This window comes from Bison bison, unplaced genomic scaffold (genome assembly GCF_000754665.1).
Source record: "Bison bison bison isolate TAMUID 2011002044 unplaced genomic scaffold, Bison_UMD1.0 scf7180017864495, whole genome shotgun sequence".
NCBI classification, from domain to species: domain Eukaryota; kingdom Metazoa; phylum Chordata; class Mammalia; order Artiodactyla; family Bovidae; genus Bison; species Bison bison.
This window is the reverse complement of record NW_011495054.1, coordinates 4,735,624-4,754,170: the sequence shown is the minus strand read 5'-3', so window position 1 is coordinate 4,754,170 and position 18,547 is coordinate 4,735,624. Positions and strand designations below refer to the sequence as shown.

The following is an 18,547-nucleotide window of genomic DNA, read 5'->3' as shown; positions in this document are numbered from 1 at the left end:
GGTCACACTGGCTCCAGAGAGGAGCGACACGCTGGTGGCCCTTGGACCAAATCCAGCCCTCTGGCACATTTGCTTGCGTTACCAAATTTACAGAGTTGATGTCAAAATCCAGAGCTGGATTTCTCAAGATAATCTGAGCCACATTCCTAACAGCAAAACTGGCAGAAGCTGAGAAGAAGCAGGTCCCCACCGCCCCCAGTGCTGGTGCCCACTGACTAGCTCCTCACAAACCCCTCCACTGCCTACTGAGTGACCTGGGTGGTCCCCGCTGGCCTTGAGCCTTCCCCCATCTGCCCCAGGCTTTCCTTTTCTGACCTGTTTTGGCTAGAGCACTGCCCAGTCTTGTCAGGTATCTTCTCACTCCTTCTGCTCAGGTTCTTCCTGTTGTCTGACTTGAGTATCTCATGCTGCCCAGTCCTCTCTCTCTCATCTGGGCTCCTGCCCCTCAACCCAGGGGCATCTCCTGGAGGTGGCGGTATGGTTTTGGTAGCAAATACAGGGCTGAGTGTGGCTTTTTTTTTTGTTTGTTTTTTTTTGCTAATGAGCGTCAGGATGAAAAGGCTGCCAAATTCTGTTTCTCTTCCAATTTATGGAAGACATGGTCGCTGAGGAAGGAGTCAGTGTGAACCCAGAGATGGGAAGGGCTCCCCCTAGTGGTGCCAGCGGGCTGGTTCATGACAGCCCTGCCTCTCCAGTCCCCAGGGGACTTGGTTCATCATTCTTCTGGCTTCTTAAGAGAAGGGTTCCCAAGCATTCAACATTCAAGAACATCTTGATTTTTCTCCCATTCTAAACTGTTGTATTTGATATTTTTCTTTAATCAGTTCTTTTTTTTTTTTTTAACTTCAGTGTACTGGAAAGGAATCTGTTTCACCAGCATCAATGGGAAACCAGCCTTGTTTCCAGTACACTTAAGATAGTTAAATCTGTTACTGTGAGAGTGCTGAAGAGGGAATCCGTTTACGGAGATGTGATTCTATGATATTTAGTGCCTTGTCCACCTGCCCCAACACCGTCTAGTGGTAGCAGGTCCATGCTGGGGAAAGACTGGTTCAGGCTAACGCGTTTGTGACCCCTTCCAGGTTGATCCCTGCATAGAGAGAACCCCCAGACTTGGCACCCTGCCCAAGGTCTGGGGGTTCTCTCCATCCAGGGGTCAGCCCAGCAGGGGGTCACCTGCCCAAGGAGGTGACATGTCTGCCAAACCTCCTAATCTCACTGCCAACTTCCATCTTCCTTCTCAAGGCCACCCTCAGAGCCCTCTTTCTTCTTTTTTTCCACACCACCCAGCATGCAGGATCTTAGTTCTCCAATCAGGGATCAAACCCATGCCCCCAGCAGTGGAAGCAGTCTCACCACTGGATCACCAGGGAAGTCCCCACAGCCATCTTTCTAAAGTGCCACTTGTCACATGTTGTGATCACTCCCCCACTCTAAGACCTCCAGGGCTCCCCAGTGCCTCTTGGAAAAAGGCCACGTCCCCCAGCCGTCATTCGAGATCTCCGAGATCCTGAGCCAGCCACCTTCCCCGGCCCTTTATCTGCTTTTGGTGACACAAATCTGCTCAACTCCTTCCCTTCCATCGCTTCCCTCTGCCCGTGGAACCCTTGTGCCATCCTCTGTTTACAACTCAGCTCACATCCTCAGCCACCAACCCGTGCCCCTGTCTCCTCCTGAAATTCCTCCGGCACAGGACTGAGAAATACAGAGAAAGGACCTCTCACCCAGGTGTCAAGTTCCAAAGCCAGCTCTGCAAGTGAAAGTCACATCCGTCAAAATTGCCCCCCAAAAATCTCCTGCCGTGTATTATGTGCACGATTTTATATATTCAGCCCCTTATGTTATCCTTAGTGCACTGATGTTTATGAGCCCATGAGCTGGACTAAAGAAAGAAGAAAAAGTCTTGTTACATGTGTCTGGCCAATTGAATCATCCATTGCCTTTAAGACTGGTGATGTAAGGATGGTATATGGGAATTTCTAGAATGTTCTGCCTGCCTGCAGGGTTTCCTCCCTTAGGTGTTTTAACATGAAACCTCTAAAACCTTTGTAACTTTGTAGTGGGTTGGTTCATAGAGTAGACTTCTCAAGAGAGCCAGAATTAGTAAGGTTGAGTTCGACTGTACAGGTCATCTCATGGAGCCATGCCTATCCATTGGTAATGCCTGGCTGGAGGGTGCTCCCTTTAAGCTCGGGTGGACCGAAGCAGCATGGTTGATCAGTGATGTCTGCCTTGGGCATGAGAAAGGATAGAAGGAGTGAGTGGTCTTAGCCATTCCTATCTTAGCTCCAGGCTGGAGAGTCTGTTTTTCATGTCTGTCTTCCCAGTGTGAGTAGCTCAAGGGCAGGGGGCTATGTCTTCAATTTATCTGTCTCTCTGAAGTTCCTAGGACAGGGCTGGGCACACAGGTGGTCTCTACCTTATATCCAAACAGTTGTTTGAGTTTTATCTGTGGGTTTTATCCCCTCCACACCCTCTCCATCATGCCAAGGGGCTTCCAGGAGGAGCTGCCAAGTTGAAGCCGTGGAGAGGACCAGCTCCCTTTCTCGTCCCTCTGCAGATGGCGTCTATGAGATAGGTGGCCTCTTTCCCGTCTGGGCCGTGGTGGTGATTGCGGGCACGGCCTTGGCTGCAGTGACCTTTTTTGCCACGTCCAACAGCGAGCCCCCCAGGTTTCACTGGGTAAGAAACCTCGGCTCTCCAAACTGGGAGGGGGGATGCTGAGGTCTCCTAGGCAGATATCCTGGGACTGTTAGGCCACTAATCACTTTCCATGATAACAGGTCTTTAAGGCCACTTTTAAGAGATTTTGTGCCTGTTCAAGTTCCTCTTTTTTTTTTTTGGTAACAACTTCATTTTATTGAATTGCAATTCATACACACATACAAGTCACCCACCTGAGGTGTACAATAACTGTATTTATTATATTTATAGGACTTCCCCGATGGCTCAGATGGTAGAGAGTCTGCCTGCAATGCAGGAGACCTGGGTTCACTCTCTGGATCGGGAAGATCTCCCGGAGAAGGAAATGGCAACTCCATTATATTCATGGAGTTGTACAACCATCACAGTTTGGGATTCACCACCACAAAAAGAAACCCTGAACCCGTTGACAGTCACTCTCCGTCCTCCCCCATCACCCTCTGGCCAGCACAGCTGCTTTCAGTCCCTCCAGATTTTTCTGTTCTGTATATTTCACATACATGGAATCACACAATACGTACTTTTTGTGGCCTGCCCTCCTTCATTTAACAATGTTTTCAAGTGTGTCCGTGTTGTAGCCTGTGTCAGGACTTCATTCCTTTTCATGGCGGATGATTATTCCATTGTGCAGGCATAGCATATGTTGTTTATCCATTCATCCATGAATGAATCCTGGGAGGGAGTTTCCCCCACTTCTTAGCTATTATGAATAATGCTGCCATGGTTTAGAATTGGTTTAGGATTTTTTGTGTAGAAATGATTCATTTCTCTTAGGTGTCATCCTAGGAGTGAAACTAGTAGGTCAAATGTAAACTGTTTGTTCACTTTTTGGAAGATCTACCAGACTTTTCCACCACTGTAACTGGAAAGCACCTGAGTTTGTAATGATCACATCCCAATGGTGGAATTGTTTTGTCTTTGGGGGTGTTTCCCCTACCACCATGCTCTCCATTCTGCAGGATGCTAAATAATTTTTTAGGCAGTTTGTCCAGAGAATTTTTTCCTAAAGTTTAAACTAATTATTGCTTTTAAAAATTCTAGTCTTTATTTTTAGAAACTCTGAATTTGAACCCAAAGGAATTTGAATTTTCAGCAAATTGATTATTTAGAGAAATGTTGCTGTTTTTTAGTCACTCAGTCATGTCCAACTCTTAGCAACCCATGGACAGGAGTAGCCCACCAGGCTCCTCCTGTCCATGGGTTTCTCCAGGCAAGAATACTGGAGTGGGTTGCTATTTCCTCCTCCAAGGTATCTTCTCATCCCAGGGATTGAATCTGTGTCTCCTGGGTTGGCAGGCAGATTCTTTACCACTGAGCCACCAGGGAAGCCAGAGAAACGTTAGCCAGTGTTTCTTACTAGTCTTTGAAGTACTCACACATGCTCCAAGGTGGATGCACCTTGAACCCATGATGCTGAGTGAAACAGGCCGGTCACAAAGGCCCACATACTGTATGAAGCCCTTTTTATGATGTGTCTAGAATAAACCATCCAGAGAGACAGAAAGCAAAGTGGTTTCCAGGGGCTGGGAGGAAGGTTGGGTGGGCTGGGGAGCACAGTATGGAGTTCCTTTTTGTGGTGACGGGGTGGCATTTGGTCCATTGACTAGAAGCCTGATGAGAGCTATAATGTACCCCTTTTTGACAAAATGGTAATGCTGAGCTAGCATTTTATTGAGTGCTTACTGTATGCCAGGCTCTAACTGCTTTGCGTCAACTAACTCATGCTCATGACTCCCTCACAAGGTAGGTACTGTGATCGTCCCATTTTATAGCTGAGGCGCTGAGGCTGTGTCCCGTTTCCTCCCCCAGCTCTTTGCTTTCCTGGGCTTCCTGACCAGCGCCCTGTGGATCAACGCGGCTGCCACAGAGGTGGTGAACATCCTGCGGTCCCTGGGCGTGGTATTCCGGCTGAGCAATACTGTCCTGGGGCTCACGCTGCTGGCCTGGGGGAACAGCATTGGAGGTGACGCGGGGCCGGGTGGGCTTCTGGAAGGAGCACGGCTACCTCACTGCTCGTTGCTCCCCCAGCCAGAATGACATATGGGCAGGGCTTCCAGGACATGCACCCTCAGCAGCGCTCAATGCCTACTGTCTTTGGAGTGACCATCCCTGGGCTTCAGGTGGGATGGTCTGGACTGTACCTGAGACTGTAGAAGCTCCAGTCTCTTCTCTTCTCGCTGATGCACAGATACTTGATGGCTCCCCAGAGTTCAGGAGGGACATGGAGCTCATTGCAGTCAACCAGCAGAATATATCCATAGGTGTGGCATGGGTAGGCATTCATGCATACATATTGAGTTAGCCAAAGAATTCATTTGGAGTTTTCCATTTGACAGTAAGAAAAAGCAGAATGAACTTTTTGGCCAATCCAATACATAGTTAGAGCTGCCAAGTACGGTTAGTCAGGTTGTACAAGGCCCAAGGGCATGCTGACAAGGAGTCAAAGGCCCCAAAACTAGCTCTCCTTCCACTCACCTTTTTGGGCCCCTTTTCCTAATTTGCACAGAGGTACTGTATATGCTGGGGCTTCCCAGGTGGTACTAGTGGTAAAGAACACATCTGCTAATGCAGGAGACACAAGAGGTACAGGTTTGACTCCTGAGTCGGGAAGATGCCCTGGAGGAGGAAATGGCAATGCACTCCAGTATTCTTGCCTGGAGAATTCCACGGACAGAGGAGCCTGGCAAGCCACATACAGTCCACGGGGTTGCAGAGTTGGACACGACTGAAGTGACGTATCCTACGCGCACTGTGCCAGCAGGGTCAGGACCTGGGTGAAAGACTGGCGCTGGCTTGTCACACCCACGAGGTTGCCCCTGGTGGGAAAGAAGCAGGTGAAAAGAATTAAGGAGGGAATTGTGTCTCACGGGGCAATGTGGCCGCCCACAGCACCCAGACAAGCCAGTGTCAGAGTCAGGCAGATGTCCGTCAGTGTTTGTTGACTGAATGACTGTGGGTAAGAATGAAGGAACTGGTGACCAACAAGGGCCAGGGAAGTCTCGCACTGCTCAGGGCCTTCTCTTGTTTCCACACAGATGTCTTCTCAGATTTCACGCTGGCCCGTCAGGGCTACCCGAGGATGGCGTTCTCGGCCTGCTTCGGTGGCATCATCTTCAGTATCCTTTCTGTGGTGGCCCTTCCCTCAGTGCTGGGAGCCACGGGTGGGCTCTATTCCTCCCCCTCCGGACGGGCTTTCACGGGAACGCCTGGGGCAGGTGCCTCGGCTGCTTGGGCCTCAGCTTTTTCATCTATAAAATGGGGGTGTTAAGAGGACTGACCTCATAGGTTGTTGTAAAGATCGAATGAAGTGACAGAAGTGCTTGGTAAACAGCAGTGACGGCAGCTGTTCATCTTGTTAGGGCAGAGGTCTTATCAGTAGGTACCCACACACTAAGCTTGTGGAAGACCTCTCTCCCTCTCATAGATGTCATGGTTTGTAGATGTCAGGGTTGGCACATTTTTTCTTTTTTCCCCTAATTATTTACTTGTTTTTGACTGTGCTGGGTCTTTGCTGCTGCACAGGCTTTCTCTAGTTGCAGCGCGTGAGAGCTACTCTAGCTGCGGTACACAGGCTTCTTACTGCAGTGGCTTCTCGTGTTGCAGAGCATGGCCCCTAGGGTGCATGGGCTTCGGTAGTTGCAGCATGCAGGCTTGGTAGCTGTGGCACACTGGCTTAGTTGCCCTGCAGCGTGTGGAATCTTCCTGGACCAGAGATCGAACCCATGTCCTCTGCATTAGCAAGCAGACTCTAAACTATTGAACCGCCAGGGAATTCTGGCAAACTTTTTCTTAAAGGGTCAGAGAGTACATATTTTAGATTTCGTGGGCCATAGCACTCTTTTGCCACTCCTCAACTCTTCTACTGAAGTGTGAAAACAGTCATGGGCAATACATGAACGAATGGGCCTGACTGTCCCAATAAAACTTTATTAATAAAAGCAGACAGTGGGCCGGATTGTCCTGTAGGCTTTCATTTGCCTGGTCTGTATAGAAAAGAGAAGGTCAGGCAGCCTAGGGCTGTGAAAAAGGCAAGGCTTGGAATCCAAGCAGTCTTGGGTCCCAGTTCCAGCACTGCCACGTGCCAGCTATGTGACCCGTGTGCAGATGCCTCCTGCCATTTGTCACGGCCTGCTGCCTGCCGTGACCTGCTCCTGGCTGTAGGGCTGTGGCCTGTCCTGACCTCTCAGGCTGGGGTGGGAAGGATTGAGCCTTGGCTGGAGCAGTGTCCCCCGTGCCATGCTCCATCACCAGTCCTCCCAGTCACTTCACATGAACTCTGTTTCTCCATCTCACCAGGCCCCAGGTGTTTGTCCCTTCCTGCGATCCTTACAGATTGAGGCAGAATGTACAGTGGACACTCTTAGGCGCTAAGGATAGGGTTTCCTCAGAGAGGGCTTTTGAGGGAACGGAGTGGGTTGCAGCCAGAGATCAGAAAGATCAGTGGGTGTGTTCAGTCAGGGTTATGGGGTGTTATTCCAACAGACTTCCTGAACTGGGCTGCAGACATGCTGGTGGGGGTGGGGCTGGGCTGCCTGCTCCAGATCTCCAGGAGCCACATGGAGGTGAAGGTAAGTACCAGATGATTCAACAAGGAGCCGCTTCATAAGGGTCTCTTCTCTTCCCCTCCCCGCTCTGGACCAGAGACCATTCACATCTCAGTAGGTTACACTTATTGGGGAGAGGACTTGTCGAAATGTGTGATGTCTGATTTGTATCATATCTTTAAAATATTTTGTATATAGGGTTAAAAGTCTTCCTTGCAAGGTCATGGAGTAATTATTAATAAGATGTAGCTTTGAGGGAAGGGGGCAGGAAGGCTCTGGACTCCTGTCTTGGTCTCATCACTGAAGTGTCTTGTTATAGGACTTTCACTGAAGTAGAACTCTGAGGGTCTCTAAGTCTCAGCTTCTTCACCTGTGAAATGGGTTGATCCCACCTCCCAACTTCCTGGATAAGCACACACGAGATAAGGGCCAGGCTGAACACCTTATCCCAACCCTGTTGGGAGAGGACAGGCCAGGATGAGAGTTGACAACAGCCCCAGAAGGGAGGAACCTCCATAGATTTGAAATGCACTGAGCAGAAGAGGCTCTGTGGATTCAAGGGGCTCTGCAAATTCTCTGGGGGCACATGAGACCTCTTGACCCCGGCATTCCAGGGGGTGGTGGGCTGGAAATCTGCACTTGTAAATACACTACCTGGAGACATATGAAGGTTAGGACCCTTGAGGGACAGTTCACCAGCAAGAAAACACTACTTGGGGGCAGGTAACCCAATTGTGTAGGTGACTTGGATGGGCCTCCTATGGCCAGATCTTCCAGCTTTTTTTGAGGAGAAGAAATTGGGATTCCTAGGTGAGCTTTCGGAGAAGGCAGTGACACCCCACTCCAGTACTCTTGCCTGACAAATCCCATGGATGGAGGAGCCTGGTGGGCTGCAGTCCATGGGGTCGCTAGGAGTCGGACACGACTGAGCGACTTCACTTTCACTTTTCACTTTCCTGCATTGGAGAAGGAAATGGCAACCCACTCCAGTGTTCTTGCCTGGAGAATCCCAGGGACGGGAAAGCCTGGTGGGCTGCCGTCTATGGGGTCGCACAGAGTCGGACGCGACTGAAGCGACTTAGCAGCAGCAGCAGGTGAACTTTTCTCTTTGGAAATATTGCATAGTGCCCCATGCAAGGCAGATGTGACCCAGATTTGCCCAGAGTGTACATTCCCAGGGACTCGAATTCCGAGGCCAGACCAGAAAAGGATGAAGATGGGGTGGGGCATGTGGCCCAGGGGACAGTTTTAAGGCGAATCGTGTGGAAGCACTTGGGTGTGCAGCTGAATGATGGAGTCATTCATGGGAACAAAGTCGCCCAGCTCTTTCTGCAGGAGGCAGCTAGTTCTTGAATAGCCGTGTGGATGATGTGTAATGAACTGGCGGTGGGCCGGCCTTTCACAGTGGCCACACCCATAAGCCAAATAGCTACTGCTTGAAAAGTTCACTTTTCTAAGGGGTAAACACCCTCTGTCTGCAGATTTTGTTTATACTTCTCTTGGGTTTAATAGGTTCCTTTCATTCCTGACTCTCAGACAGCTCCAGATAATGAGGCTTCAGGGTTGGCCCCCTGGGGGCCCTGTTTCTTTCCTTTGGCTTCTTGTGGAGTGTGTGTCGGCATTTCCTCTGCCTTTGTGCTGAGTTTTGGAAATGCTTGTGCAGTTGATTGCGTAAGACACAGGGCATTACAAGAGGTCATCACAGAAGGAAGTCCGCGCTGTACTGTTGGCTGAAAAACAGGTTGCTCTTAAACATGTACCTACTGTCTGGTCCCACGTCTGGTTGCAGAATACACGGGGCTTTTGGTGCACACGTGTACCCACACATTTGTGTGGACATATGTTGTTGTATGGAAGGCAGGGGAGGGTAAGAGCTTGGACTTCGGATTTGGGCTCTGTCACGTACTACAGTTGATCCTTGAACAATGCAGGAATTAGGGGTGCTGACCGCCCCACGTCACAAATCTGCGTAGTGCTGTCTCTGCCTCAAAAGCAAGTGAGTGAGTGACAGTGAGTATCCGACTCTTTTCGACCCCATGGACTGCAGCCCGCCAGGCTACTCTGTCCATGGGATTTCCCCAGCAAGAATACTGGAGTGGGTTGCCATTTCCTTCTCCAGCCTCAAAAGCAAAGGAATTGATAAATGAATGGCCCAGGGGCAGGATACTGAAAGAGTTAGGATAGAATCAGGACTCAAACCCTAGCTGTTTTTCTTTTTTAATATTTGTCTATACCAGCTCTTCATTGCGGTATATGGGATCTAGTTCCCTGACCAGGGATCAAACCTGGGCCCCCTGCATTGGAAGCGCGGCGTCTTAGCCACTGGACCAGCAGGAAGTCTCAAACCCTAGCTCTTTGGATTCCACATGTTGTGATCTCTAATCCAGCATGGACTTTTCCCCCTGGCTTAAAGATTGTGAAATGAAAGTACAGATACTAGGGTTGAAAGAAACCCACCCGCGTGGACTCAGGCAGTTCAAACCAGTGCTGTTCAAGGGCCAGCCATACTCGGTTTCCTCGACTGCGGATTGTGATCATCATGAAGGCCCCCTTACACGATGGGGGCTGAAAGGGCATGGTGGGTGTGAAATACCTAGCGTAGTGCCTAGGGTTAAGCCTTGCATATGTGTTAGATAGGTGCTAAGTCTGGAGGGGAAAGAAGCGGGAAGGGGACTGACTATTCCCCATGGACAGCGGAGCCTGGGGGGCTACAGTCCCTGGGGGGTCACAAAAGAGTTGGACACAACTGAGCATGCGCACGTTCACGTTCAGGTGGTTTAAAAACATTGAACTTCAAGTTGGGGCAGCCGTCTCACAGGGAGGCCAAAAGTCCCTCCCTGGTCCCTAACGAGGGGCCCTCAAACCTCAGTTTGACTGTCGGCTGCCGTAACCCAGCCTCTCTCCCCTGTTCCCCCCTGCAGCTGGAGCCGGACGGACTGTTGGTGTGGATCTTGGCGGGCACCCTGGGCCTCAGCCTCGTCTGTTCCCTGGTCTTGGTTCCACTGCAGTGCTTCCAGCTGAGCCGAGTTTACGGCTGCTGCCTGCTCCTCCTCTACCTGACCTTCCTCGTGGTGGCCCTGCTCACTGAATTTGGAGTGATTCACTTGAAAACTGTGTGAGTGACGCTGCGTCAGGGTCCGCCTGGCGGTCGGGAGGTGTCACTGCAGGCGGTGAGACGGAGGACGAAGTGCCTTCTGCAGAACCCGCGTGGCCCCAGCTGTGAATGGGGTGTGGGTTTGTGGGGGCCGTGCTATCTGCCAAAGATTCCAGGTCACTGCTGTGCGCAGTGAGGACAGTCAAACGTTGTTTCTGGGACTATGGTGACGGGGCTTCCCTGTGGACAGAGTCCCAGCAGCAGGCGGAAGACTTCCTTGCATTACCTCCAGAGCCTCTTTTGAAGGTCGGGGTCTGGGTCGAAGGGGGAAGCCTGGATGCCTTCCAGGCTGGTTCGGGAAGACCCCAAAGACTTCAGGGCTGGAGGCGGTTAGTCACCCCTTGCTGCCTTCTTGCAACGTTTCTCAGGGCTCAGAGGGCTGCCAAACCAGGGTTTAGGGAATCGGGGTGACTCAGACCTGGCAGATAGCCCGTGTCGGGTCAGCATACAAAGTGTTCTGAGTTTTGGAGCTGCACCGTCCAGCAGAAATAGGAGACGTGACCCTAATTGTGAATTTCTGAGTCGCCATGCTGATAAAGCCAAAAGAAAAAGGTGGAAGTAATCACAATACGTATTGCTCCACAATGGCAGCCAGTGGCAATGGCCCATCAGCGGCTCCAAATTAGACGGTGCAGCTCCAGGCTCTGCCTCTAGAACTGTCTGCTGACTTCAGAGGTTTCCCTAGCTGCAAAACAGGAGTCAGTTTGACGGTGCCTGGTGCCTACCTCAGGGGGAGCCCTTGGCTGGGGTTCCCCTGCCTGCAAGCTCTGGGAGGGTGGTGAGCACTCCTGGGTGCCTTCCTGCTGGCAGCCAGTGACCCCCTTTTTAATAAGCCTTTTTCCATTTGCTTGATGCCTTAGGCCAGCAGTAAAGGGATTCAACTGTCTTTTCTTCCAATGAACATAATTATTAAAATTTCAAGGACACAGAAAATAACATACACCCAGCTGTTACTAGTTCTTCTTAACCCGGGCCAGGGTGACAGGCAGTTGGATCCAGGGCCGAAGGTTCTTGGGCCTGACGGATCTGGACTTTGTGGTGCGTCTAGGGGTGGGGCTGAGGTGGTGCCATGGACTGGCACGGCTGGGTCCTTTTCCTGCTTCCCACGATCATGGAAGCCACCGCGTGGTGCCTGCTGGAAGTCACGAGGCGGCAGCCACACATACAAAGCGGAGGCTCTTTATTAATATGCCAGAAATCCGCAGCACGGTGGGTTTTCTAGGTAACAAATCGCCGACGTACAAAACCTTACAGCGTCGTTCCCGCTACCGATACAAAATGATTGTCACGTGGTGTGGAGTAAGGCTGGGTTAGGGGAGGGAAGCAAGGAGGAGGGGCCGGATGGCGTCCCCCTCCCAAAGCTGGGTCACGGCACAGGGCCATCAGACGCTGACTGATAGGTGGTAGGGACCCAGAGCAGGCTGGCGCGTCTCACGTCGGTGTCACCAAGCTGAGGTGAGAGTGTCTGAGCTGGGTGAGCTCACAGCCCTAAGTGACACTCGCTCCCTGCTCGGTGGCCTGTGTGTGAGTGGGAGGGTCCGCCTGAGGAGCCCCCGTGACCCCACGGGCAGCTGTCCTTAGCCTCAGTGACGAGGGCGCCCACGGGGGGCTGGGGTCGGGCCATCCGCACTGCTGCCCCTTGGCCTCCAGCCCGTTCCTAACTGAAACAGGACCTTTCGCAGGATGGCTGGGGAGCCTGGACTCAACTCCACTCTTCCTGGTAGCAGCCATCACCCTGAGGGTGGGCGTGGGGTACACTCAGCCTCCCTGGGACCCCCTTCTGAGGGCAGATGCTGAGATCGGAGGACTCATGCCCTCCTTTCAAGGCTGCCCCTTGCCTCCTGCTTCCAGAATGCCCATTTCAGTACATAAAAGCTAAAAGGCACCCGGTTGTGCAAATAAAGTTCCTTCTCTGGAGCGGGGAAGGGGTCCAGGCCTGGGCCTGGTGCCAAGCTGCCCACAGCAGCCTGTCGCTCCCCAGAGATGAGGAAGACAATGTCCGTCTCCTGATTCCTGGTGGAAACCTCAGTGGTTCTCAGTGATTGGTTTGTTTTCCTAAAGGGCTGTGCTTAAAAAAAAAAAACAAAACCACCACCACTCCTCCCCTGATGAGGGGCAGAGCTATGGGATGCTGGCTCTGGCGATCAACCCTCCGAGGCCACAGTCAAGACTTGGCCATGGAGATGGGTAGGGGAGCCGGGTCCTGCCCTGCTGGAAAGAGAATGCGGGGAGGGCGGAGTCTCTGCACTCCACCCCACCCCTGCCCCCTACCGCCTTTCTAGCTCACGGAGGCAGCTGGAGAGCTGCGGTTGGAGCAGGACGCCCAGCGGGGGCTCCTCCCCCTGCCCCGTCCTCCCTGCATGCTGCCTCCTGCACCGGGTGTGCAGCCTGGGAGCCACCACTGCCACCACTGCTAACCCCGCCTGCCGTGCATTCACGCCCCGAAGGCACTCCAATCTCAGGATTCGCCCAAGGTCCCCGGGAAACCGAGGGGCTATCTGAACCTACTCCTGGGATGGGGAAACCTTGGAGCGAGCCGAGTCCCCGCTCCCACCTCAGTCAAGTCCACGGGGAGTGACTTGCTCAAGGTGAGGGCAGAGCTGGCCAAGGGGACCAACGAGTTGGGCGGCCGTGGATGGCCCGAGGTGAGCCTCTGTGCTTTTTGTTCCCTTTCCTCAGCACGCACACATGTGAAGGACCTGCTGCGGTCTTTGGCAGAATCCTGAATTAACCAAAATATGTTTTTGCTTGAACAGGACAATCCCAAGGCAAAAGGATTTAAGGAGAAAGCCCGTTCACTTTAGGACTTGGTCTGGGGTGGTAGCCACTGGCCTGGCCTCTGGCCTATTCTCCTCCTATGGACCATCTTAGAAGCATTTTCAGCAACAAGGGTTAAAACTTACGGTAGGTGAGAAGGCTCATGGAGCCAGGATACAGAATCTCTGACCGCCCGGCGCTGGCTGAGATCTGACCACATGGAGTACCCATGGCCCCGGATCACTCGTTCCGGCAGGTGCTTGCTGGGTACTGGTTTCCCAAGGGAACACCCATTCCATGATCATCACATCTGGAGAAATACCATCCTGAGGATGTGGGCTCTTTCCTTCCTAAGTGGTTTTGTCCCCAAAGCAGGACACAGGAGCCCTGGGCCGTAGGGCAGGTCAGTGGGGAGGCTGCCGGGCAGGGAAGGATTCTGAGAGCAGCGTCAGGAAGACAGTGCGACAGGCACGCGGGCCCACTGTGAAGGCCAGCCCTGTTCACGTGCTCTTGTGAAGGGGCCTTCTGGAGCCTTCCACGTTAAGAGCCGCTCTTGGTGGCCTGACCGCCCCCGAGACGAAGCCGACTTCCAGGGTTAAACAGGGTAAGGCGGTTATAAACCAAACCCCATCTTGTCAGCCTTTTTCTCCTTTCTGTATATAAATATGTGCATCTATATATGGATGTGTATACATATATATAACATACATATATACACATACATTACTTTGATACATTGTAGTAAAATAATACTATTGTGTTATTGCATAGAAGAGATGGCTTTTGCAGGCTGGGCTTAGGTGATGGTCTGGGAGCGCTGGCGGCTGCCTGGAGGCTGCTGGGTGGCAGGGACCACGCAGCTGCTGAGCTGTCGTTCCTCCTGCTTGCGGGCATGTTCCTCATACCACTCCTAAGGCAAGAGAGCAGACAGGGTGCTGAGTGGGTCCCGCCCCAGTTCTGCCAGCTAACCCCAGCCTGATGGGGGTCACCCAGGCCGGGCAGCACTGGGCCCTCCGCCTGCTGTGGGCAGCAGCAGAGAGTCTGCTGCCCGTGCCACCCAACTGGGACTGAATACCACTCATACCCCAGACCTGCTGGAAAGGCTGACTGTGCCCCTAAGTGGAAAAATTACTGTGCAGTCTTTCCCTTTCTAATTAGAGGTGTGCAAACCTCCTTGTCCAATGTGCTTTGCACAATCCTCTTTGTAAATGAGGCCCAGGTAATAATTACCCTTTACTTGTGAACGTAATCTGTGTGGTTCACAAAGAGACGTGGCCCCCCCGACATTCCATGGTATATCCCCTTTGAGCTGGGTGTCCTTATCTTACACCCGAAAACCTGGAGCTCACAAGTTGTGTAAAGTTCCATGAAGTTTCATGCACCTCCTAACTCCCCTCTTCGAAGAGGCTGGTCCTGGCAAGCCGGCCAGGAACCACCCCACCCCGCTCCCTCTGCCCTGTGTGTCTCCTGCTGTGCATGTTTCCTTCTCGGTTCTGGCTCAGAGGATGAGAAGGAGATGAGGTCAGATGCGGAAGAGCAGATAGGGGGCTACCTGTGTTGGGGAACTAATGCTTCAAGGGTTCAAGGCTGAGCCCTGAAGCACCACTGGTGGTGGTTCCAACAGATAATCCCAGAACTCCCCACCAAGCACGCCCCACAACTCAAGACGGGGACTGGAGATCAGCCCCTGCCCAGCAGTGGGGAGGACCACTCCCAGGCAGGAGGAGCTTGCAGCGCGGTCGGGGGGTGCTCCTACCTGAATCTCCTCTTGGTACATCTTTAGGCTCAGGTCGCTTTTGGTCCTTGATCTCCGTCCCAGAAACACCAAGGTATTTTGCTGGGGAAGAATGGAGAGGTTACAGGGACCCACCCGAGTCTGGGCCCTGGTGCCCGGCTTCAGCAGGACTCACCTGCTCCTCTGGCTTCTGCAAAGGTGCCCCCCTCTCCCCCCAAAAATCACTAAAACCTGTGGGGACAGGGGACTTCCCTGGTGGTCCAGTGATTAAGCTGGAGAAGGAAATGGCAACCCACTCCAGTATTCTTTCTGGGAGAATCCCATGGACAGGGGAGCCTAGCGGGCTATAGTCCATGGGGCTGCAAAGAGTTGGACACGACTGAGCAACTAAACACCAACCAGTGGCTAAGAATCCATCTTCCAATGCAGGGGCTGTGGGTTTGATCCTTGGTTGGGGAACTGAGATCTCACATGCCTCGGGGCAACTAAGTCTGTGCCGCAACTAAGGCCCAGCACAGACAGACAGACAGACAGACAGACAAACCAGACAGACACAAACTCTCTCTCTCTCTCTCAGGGGATGGACAGTGGGGGAGGGTTTGCACTGAGCTCCTTCGGACGAGGCCCTGGGGCTCCCCACCTCGTATCTCTCCAGCTGGGAGAGGATCTTGAGCAGCTGGGCAATGTCTGAGTTGGCTCCCCCTGCCTCCCTGTAGAGCTTCAGAACTGCGACCAGCTCGTCTTTGGAGAGCTCCTTCTCCAGGGTGATGCCGTCGTCCACTGCGGGAGGGCAGGGCGGTGGGAAGGCGCCTGGCTTGGTATGGTTTAGCCAGCGTCCCTGCTGCCCCTGTGGGGGGCTTAAGGTTCCCTGGATCTGCAGGATCCAATCCCCCATGTCGCCCCTACCACCTAGCACTCCATCCCTCCCGGTTCCTGCCCTTCAGTTGCTGTGAGGAGCGCTGCTCAGGCCAGCAGCGTTCAGGGGACACAGGGTTGCAGGAGGCCATCCCCCAGCCAGAAGGAAATGATCAGGTGGCCTGAGAGGACAGAGATTTGGAAACAAGCAGCCATAGGGATGTGGTGGTTTTGATGGAGAATCTGGAAAGAATAGAGGATCAGTACACAGAAAGCCATGCAACCCAGGAAAAGGGAGGCAAGTCACTGAAGCCAGGCTTGTCAAGCTGCTATGGACTCTGCGGCCCGCAGTATTTACATCGTTTAAATCAAGAACCAGAGGACAAACATGTTTAGGAACACAGGGATGGTAACTAAAAGGAAGAGCTAAGGGGTGAGCAGTCTGGGAGATGCGAAAGGTGGGACACAGGGCTGCTGGGGTCTTGATCTCTGACCTGTATTGTTCTGGTTTTTAAGATGAGATCCTGAGCTTTTTTTTGGTCATTAAGTATTTGAAAATAATGCAAATAAGAGGTCAAGAAAGATAAGCCAGACTGATAAGCTGAACTGCCAGAAGACTGGACATCCAGACAGCTGAAAAGCTGACAGCTGGACAGAAAGACAAGTGGCAGACACCTGCACCAACCTTCCGAGTCCTGGTTCTTGCGGCTGTAGTTCATTCGGAAGACAAAGGCTTCGAGGATGAAGGCCACAATGATGGTCATCACCACCTGGCCAGGCACAGGGAGAGGAGGCGAGAGGAATGGGGGGGTGTGAGTTGCGATGGGGCCCCAGAGCCCGGCCAGATGTATCCCCGGCCCCCTTCTCCCCGAACTGCACCGGGTGAGGAGGCGGCTTGTGAAGGCAGAGGACGGCGGGCACTCTGCGGCCCCCGACCTACCATGGTCACGATGTAGAAGGTCATGAAGTAGAGGCGGCTCCAGTGTGAGGTCTGGGAGGTGACACCTTCCTGCGGACGGAGGGAAGCAGGCGGTGAGCGAGCGGGGGCGGGGATGCGCTGTCTACCAGCTTTCTTCATGGCCCCCGCTCTTTACAGACCCTTCCTGATTTGCCTTCAGTTGCGGAGACAAAGGAGGCCAATGGCTTCTTGGGTGCAAAAACTCCTCTGTGCTCCTTAGGCCTGGACGCCTCCCCACCCACAGCTAATGGCTTGGGACTAAGGCGGGCAGCCTTTGGAAGAATTTAAAGGATGGGAAAAACCAACCAAGCACCTTGGCCACACTGTTCCTTGATTGGCAAGTTTCCCCCACAGCGGTGGGAGCAGGACAGAGACCACAGGCTGCCTGGCCTCTCCTGGCTGGTGAGGGATGTGCAGAGAGGGTGGGGAACAAGGCCACGTTCAGCTAATGGTGGGGTGGCCCCGGGATTCAGCCTATATCCTGGTCTCCCCACAGAACCCCGCCCCCTGTGGGGGACAGGAGAGCAATGCACCCCACGCGGGGCTGGGTGAGGGAGACCTAGCCTCAGAATGGTGGGCAGACCCCCCAAGAGCTGACGGGGAGGTCCTTACCATGATGATGTACCAGTTGTTGACAACCGTGAGCTCGAACAAGGTCACTGCCAAACAGAAGGGAGAGACAGAAGCGTCTTGATCAGACCCGCTTTTGCAAAGTGGGGTCAGTGGCCTCTCTCCACCTATCCTGGGTACCAGGCACTTGTCTGCCAGCCTGGGCTGTGAGCTCCAGAGAGAGCGGCCAAGACCCTTCCAGAGCGCCTCCCCCATAGGAAGTGGTCCCGTCTCAGCCTGGCCCCCAAAGCATGCGTCTTTTGCCTCAGCAGCTCGAGATGCTGCAGTGGGGATCCTGAGGAAGAGCCCCCCAGACCTTCCTCAGTCTAGGATGTCATGAGGGGATGTTCTGAGAAAGCTGTGTCTGGCAAGGCCCCATCCCTCCGTGGCCCCCTGCCCTCCCAGCTTTTCTGTGGAAGCCAGGAGCAGAGCTGCGTGGGCCTGGCCTGGGTGGCACAGGGTACTGTGGCTGGGCACCCCCATGACACGGGGGGTGGCTCCCCAGCATCAGGCTGTACCCCTCCCAGCCAAGCGAGGAGCTCTGCTGCTCCCCAATGCTGGGAAAGGGACAGCAGATGCAGGAAAACCTGGCGACCAAGTGAGCCCTGGGGTGGCAAACCAGACGCTCCGTGGGGGCCAGAGAGGACTTGAGCAAGCGTGGCACATGCCCTGGGGAGGGGGAGGCCTCGGCCAGCTGCACTCCCCGGCACCTGGGACCTGTGGGTGCCACCCCCGCCTGGGCTTCCTGTACTCACCAAAGCTGTTCAGGATGTTGTCAAAATTATTGAGATAGTAATAGCCCTCCTCCACGATGGTCCTGTTGCCCACGGAGTGGTTCAGCCAGCGGTAGGCGTCTGCCACTGTGCTTGTACTGGCCGGGGAGACGGGTGGGGGGAAGGTTACAAGACAGTCGGTCACCTTGACAGAGGACAGAAAATTTAAAGAAACCAAGGTCTGACCGAGGAGCATCTGGCCTGGACCAGCCTGGTTTCCTGCCCAGCACCCACCACCCCCAACCCCCAGCTCTCTTGCCTGTCTTCCTGTCTCAAGGGGAGTCCCCAGGGTGCTGGTGGGAACCCCCGGACTCGCCCCCCACATCCTCCTCCACTTGGCATTTCTCTGCTGCTGGCTAAGACCTTCTCCCTCTCAGCAGCTGCAGGAGGGGAGAGAAAGACAGTACCTCCTCTAGGCAACTCCTCCACCCCGTCCCCACCCGCCAGTCTGCGGTGTGG

At 53.4% G+C, this 18,547-nt stretch overlaps 2 protein-coding genes across 8 annotated transcripts in view; one reads left to right on the top strand and one right to left on the bottom strand.

The window, feature by feature from the left end:
* SLC8B1 (solute carrier family 8 (sodium/lithium/calcium exchanger), member B1) overlaps nucleotides 1–12,484 on the top strand; it is a 31,199-nt gene extending 18,715 nt beyond the window's left edge. For all 7 annotated transcript variants that reach the window (XM_010828579.1, XM_010828577.1, XM_010828578.1 and 4 more), the window contains 5 exons: nucleotides 2,561–2,682; nucleotides 4,513–4,666; nucleotides 5,739–5,819; nucleotides 7,207–7,271; nucleotides 10,169–12,484. In XM_010828579.1, the coding sequence (XP_010826881.1) occupies nucleotides 2,561–2,682; nucleotides 4,513–4,666; nucleotides 5,739–5,819; nucleotides 7,207–7,271; nucleotides 10,169–10,366 (620 nt within the window). In that variant the 3' untranslated portion in view covers nucleotides 10,367–12,484. The remainder of the gene's footprint in view (nucleotides 1–2,560; nucleotides 2,683–4,512; nucleotides 4,667–5,738; nucleotides 5,820–7,206; nucleotides 7,272–10,168) is intronic.
* Nucleotides 11,566–18,547, bottom strand: part of TPCN1 (two pore segment channel 1) — a 60,976-nt gene continuing 53,994 nt past the window's right edge. The window contains exons 21-27 of the mRNA XM_010828581.1: nucleotides 18,071–18,284; nucleotides 17,319–17,365; nucleotides 16,689–16,757; nucleotides 16,434–16,518; nucleotides 15,534–15,673; nucleotides 14,915–14,995; nucleotides 11,566–14,068 (exon numbers count right to left, since the gene is read on the bottom strand). Of these exons, the coding sequence (XP_010826883.1) occupies nucleotides 13,955–14,068; nucleotides 14,915–14,995; nucleotides 15,534–15,673; nucleotides 16,434–16,518; nucleotides 16,689–16,757; nucleotides 17,319–17,365; nucleotides 18,071–18,284 (750 nt within the window). The 3' untranslated portion in view covers nucleotides 11,566–13,954. The remainder of the gene's footprint in view (nucleotides 14,069–14,914; nucleotides 14,996–15,533; nucleotides 15,674–16,433; nucleotides 16,519–16,688; nucleotides 16,758–17,318; nucleotides 17,366–18,070; nucleotides 18,285–18,547) is intronic.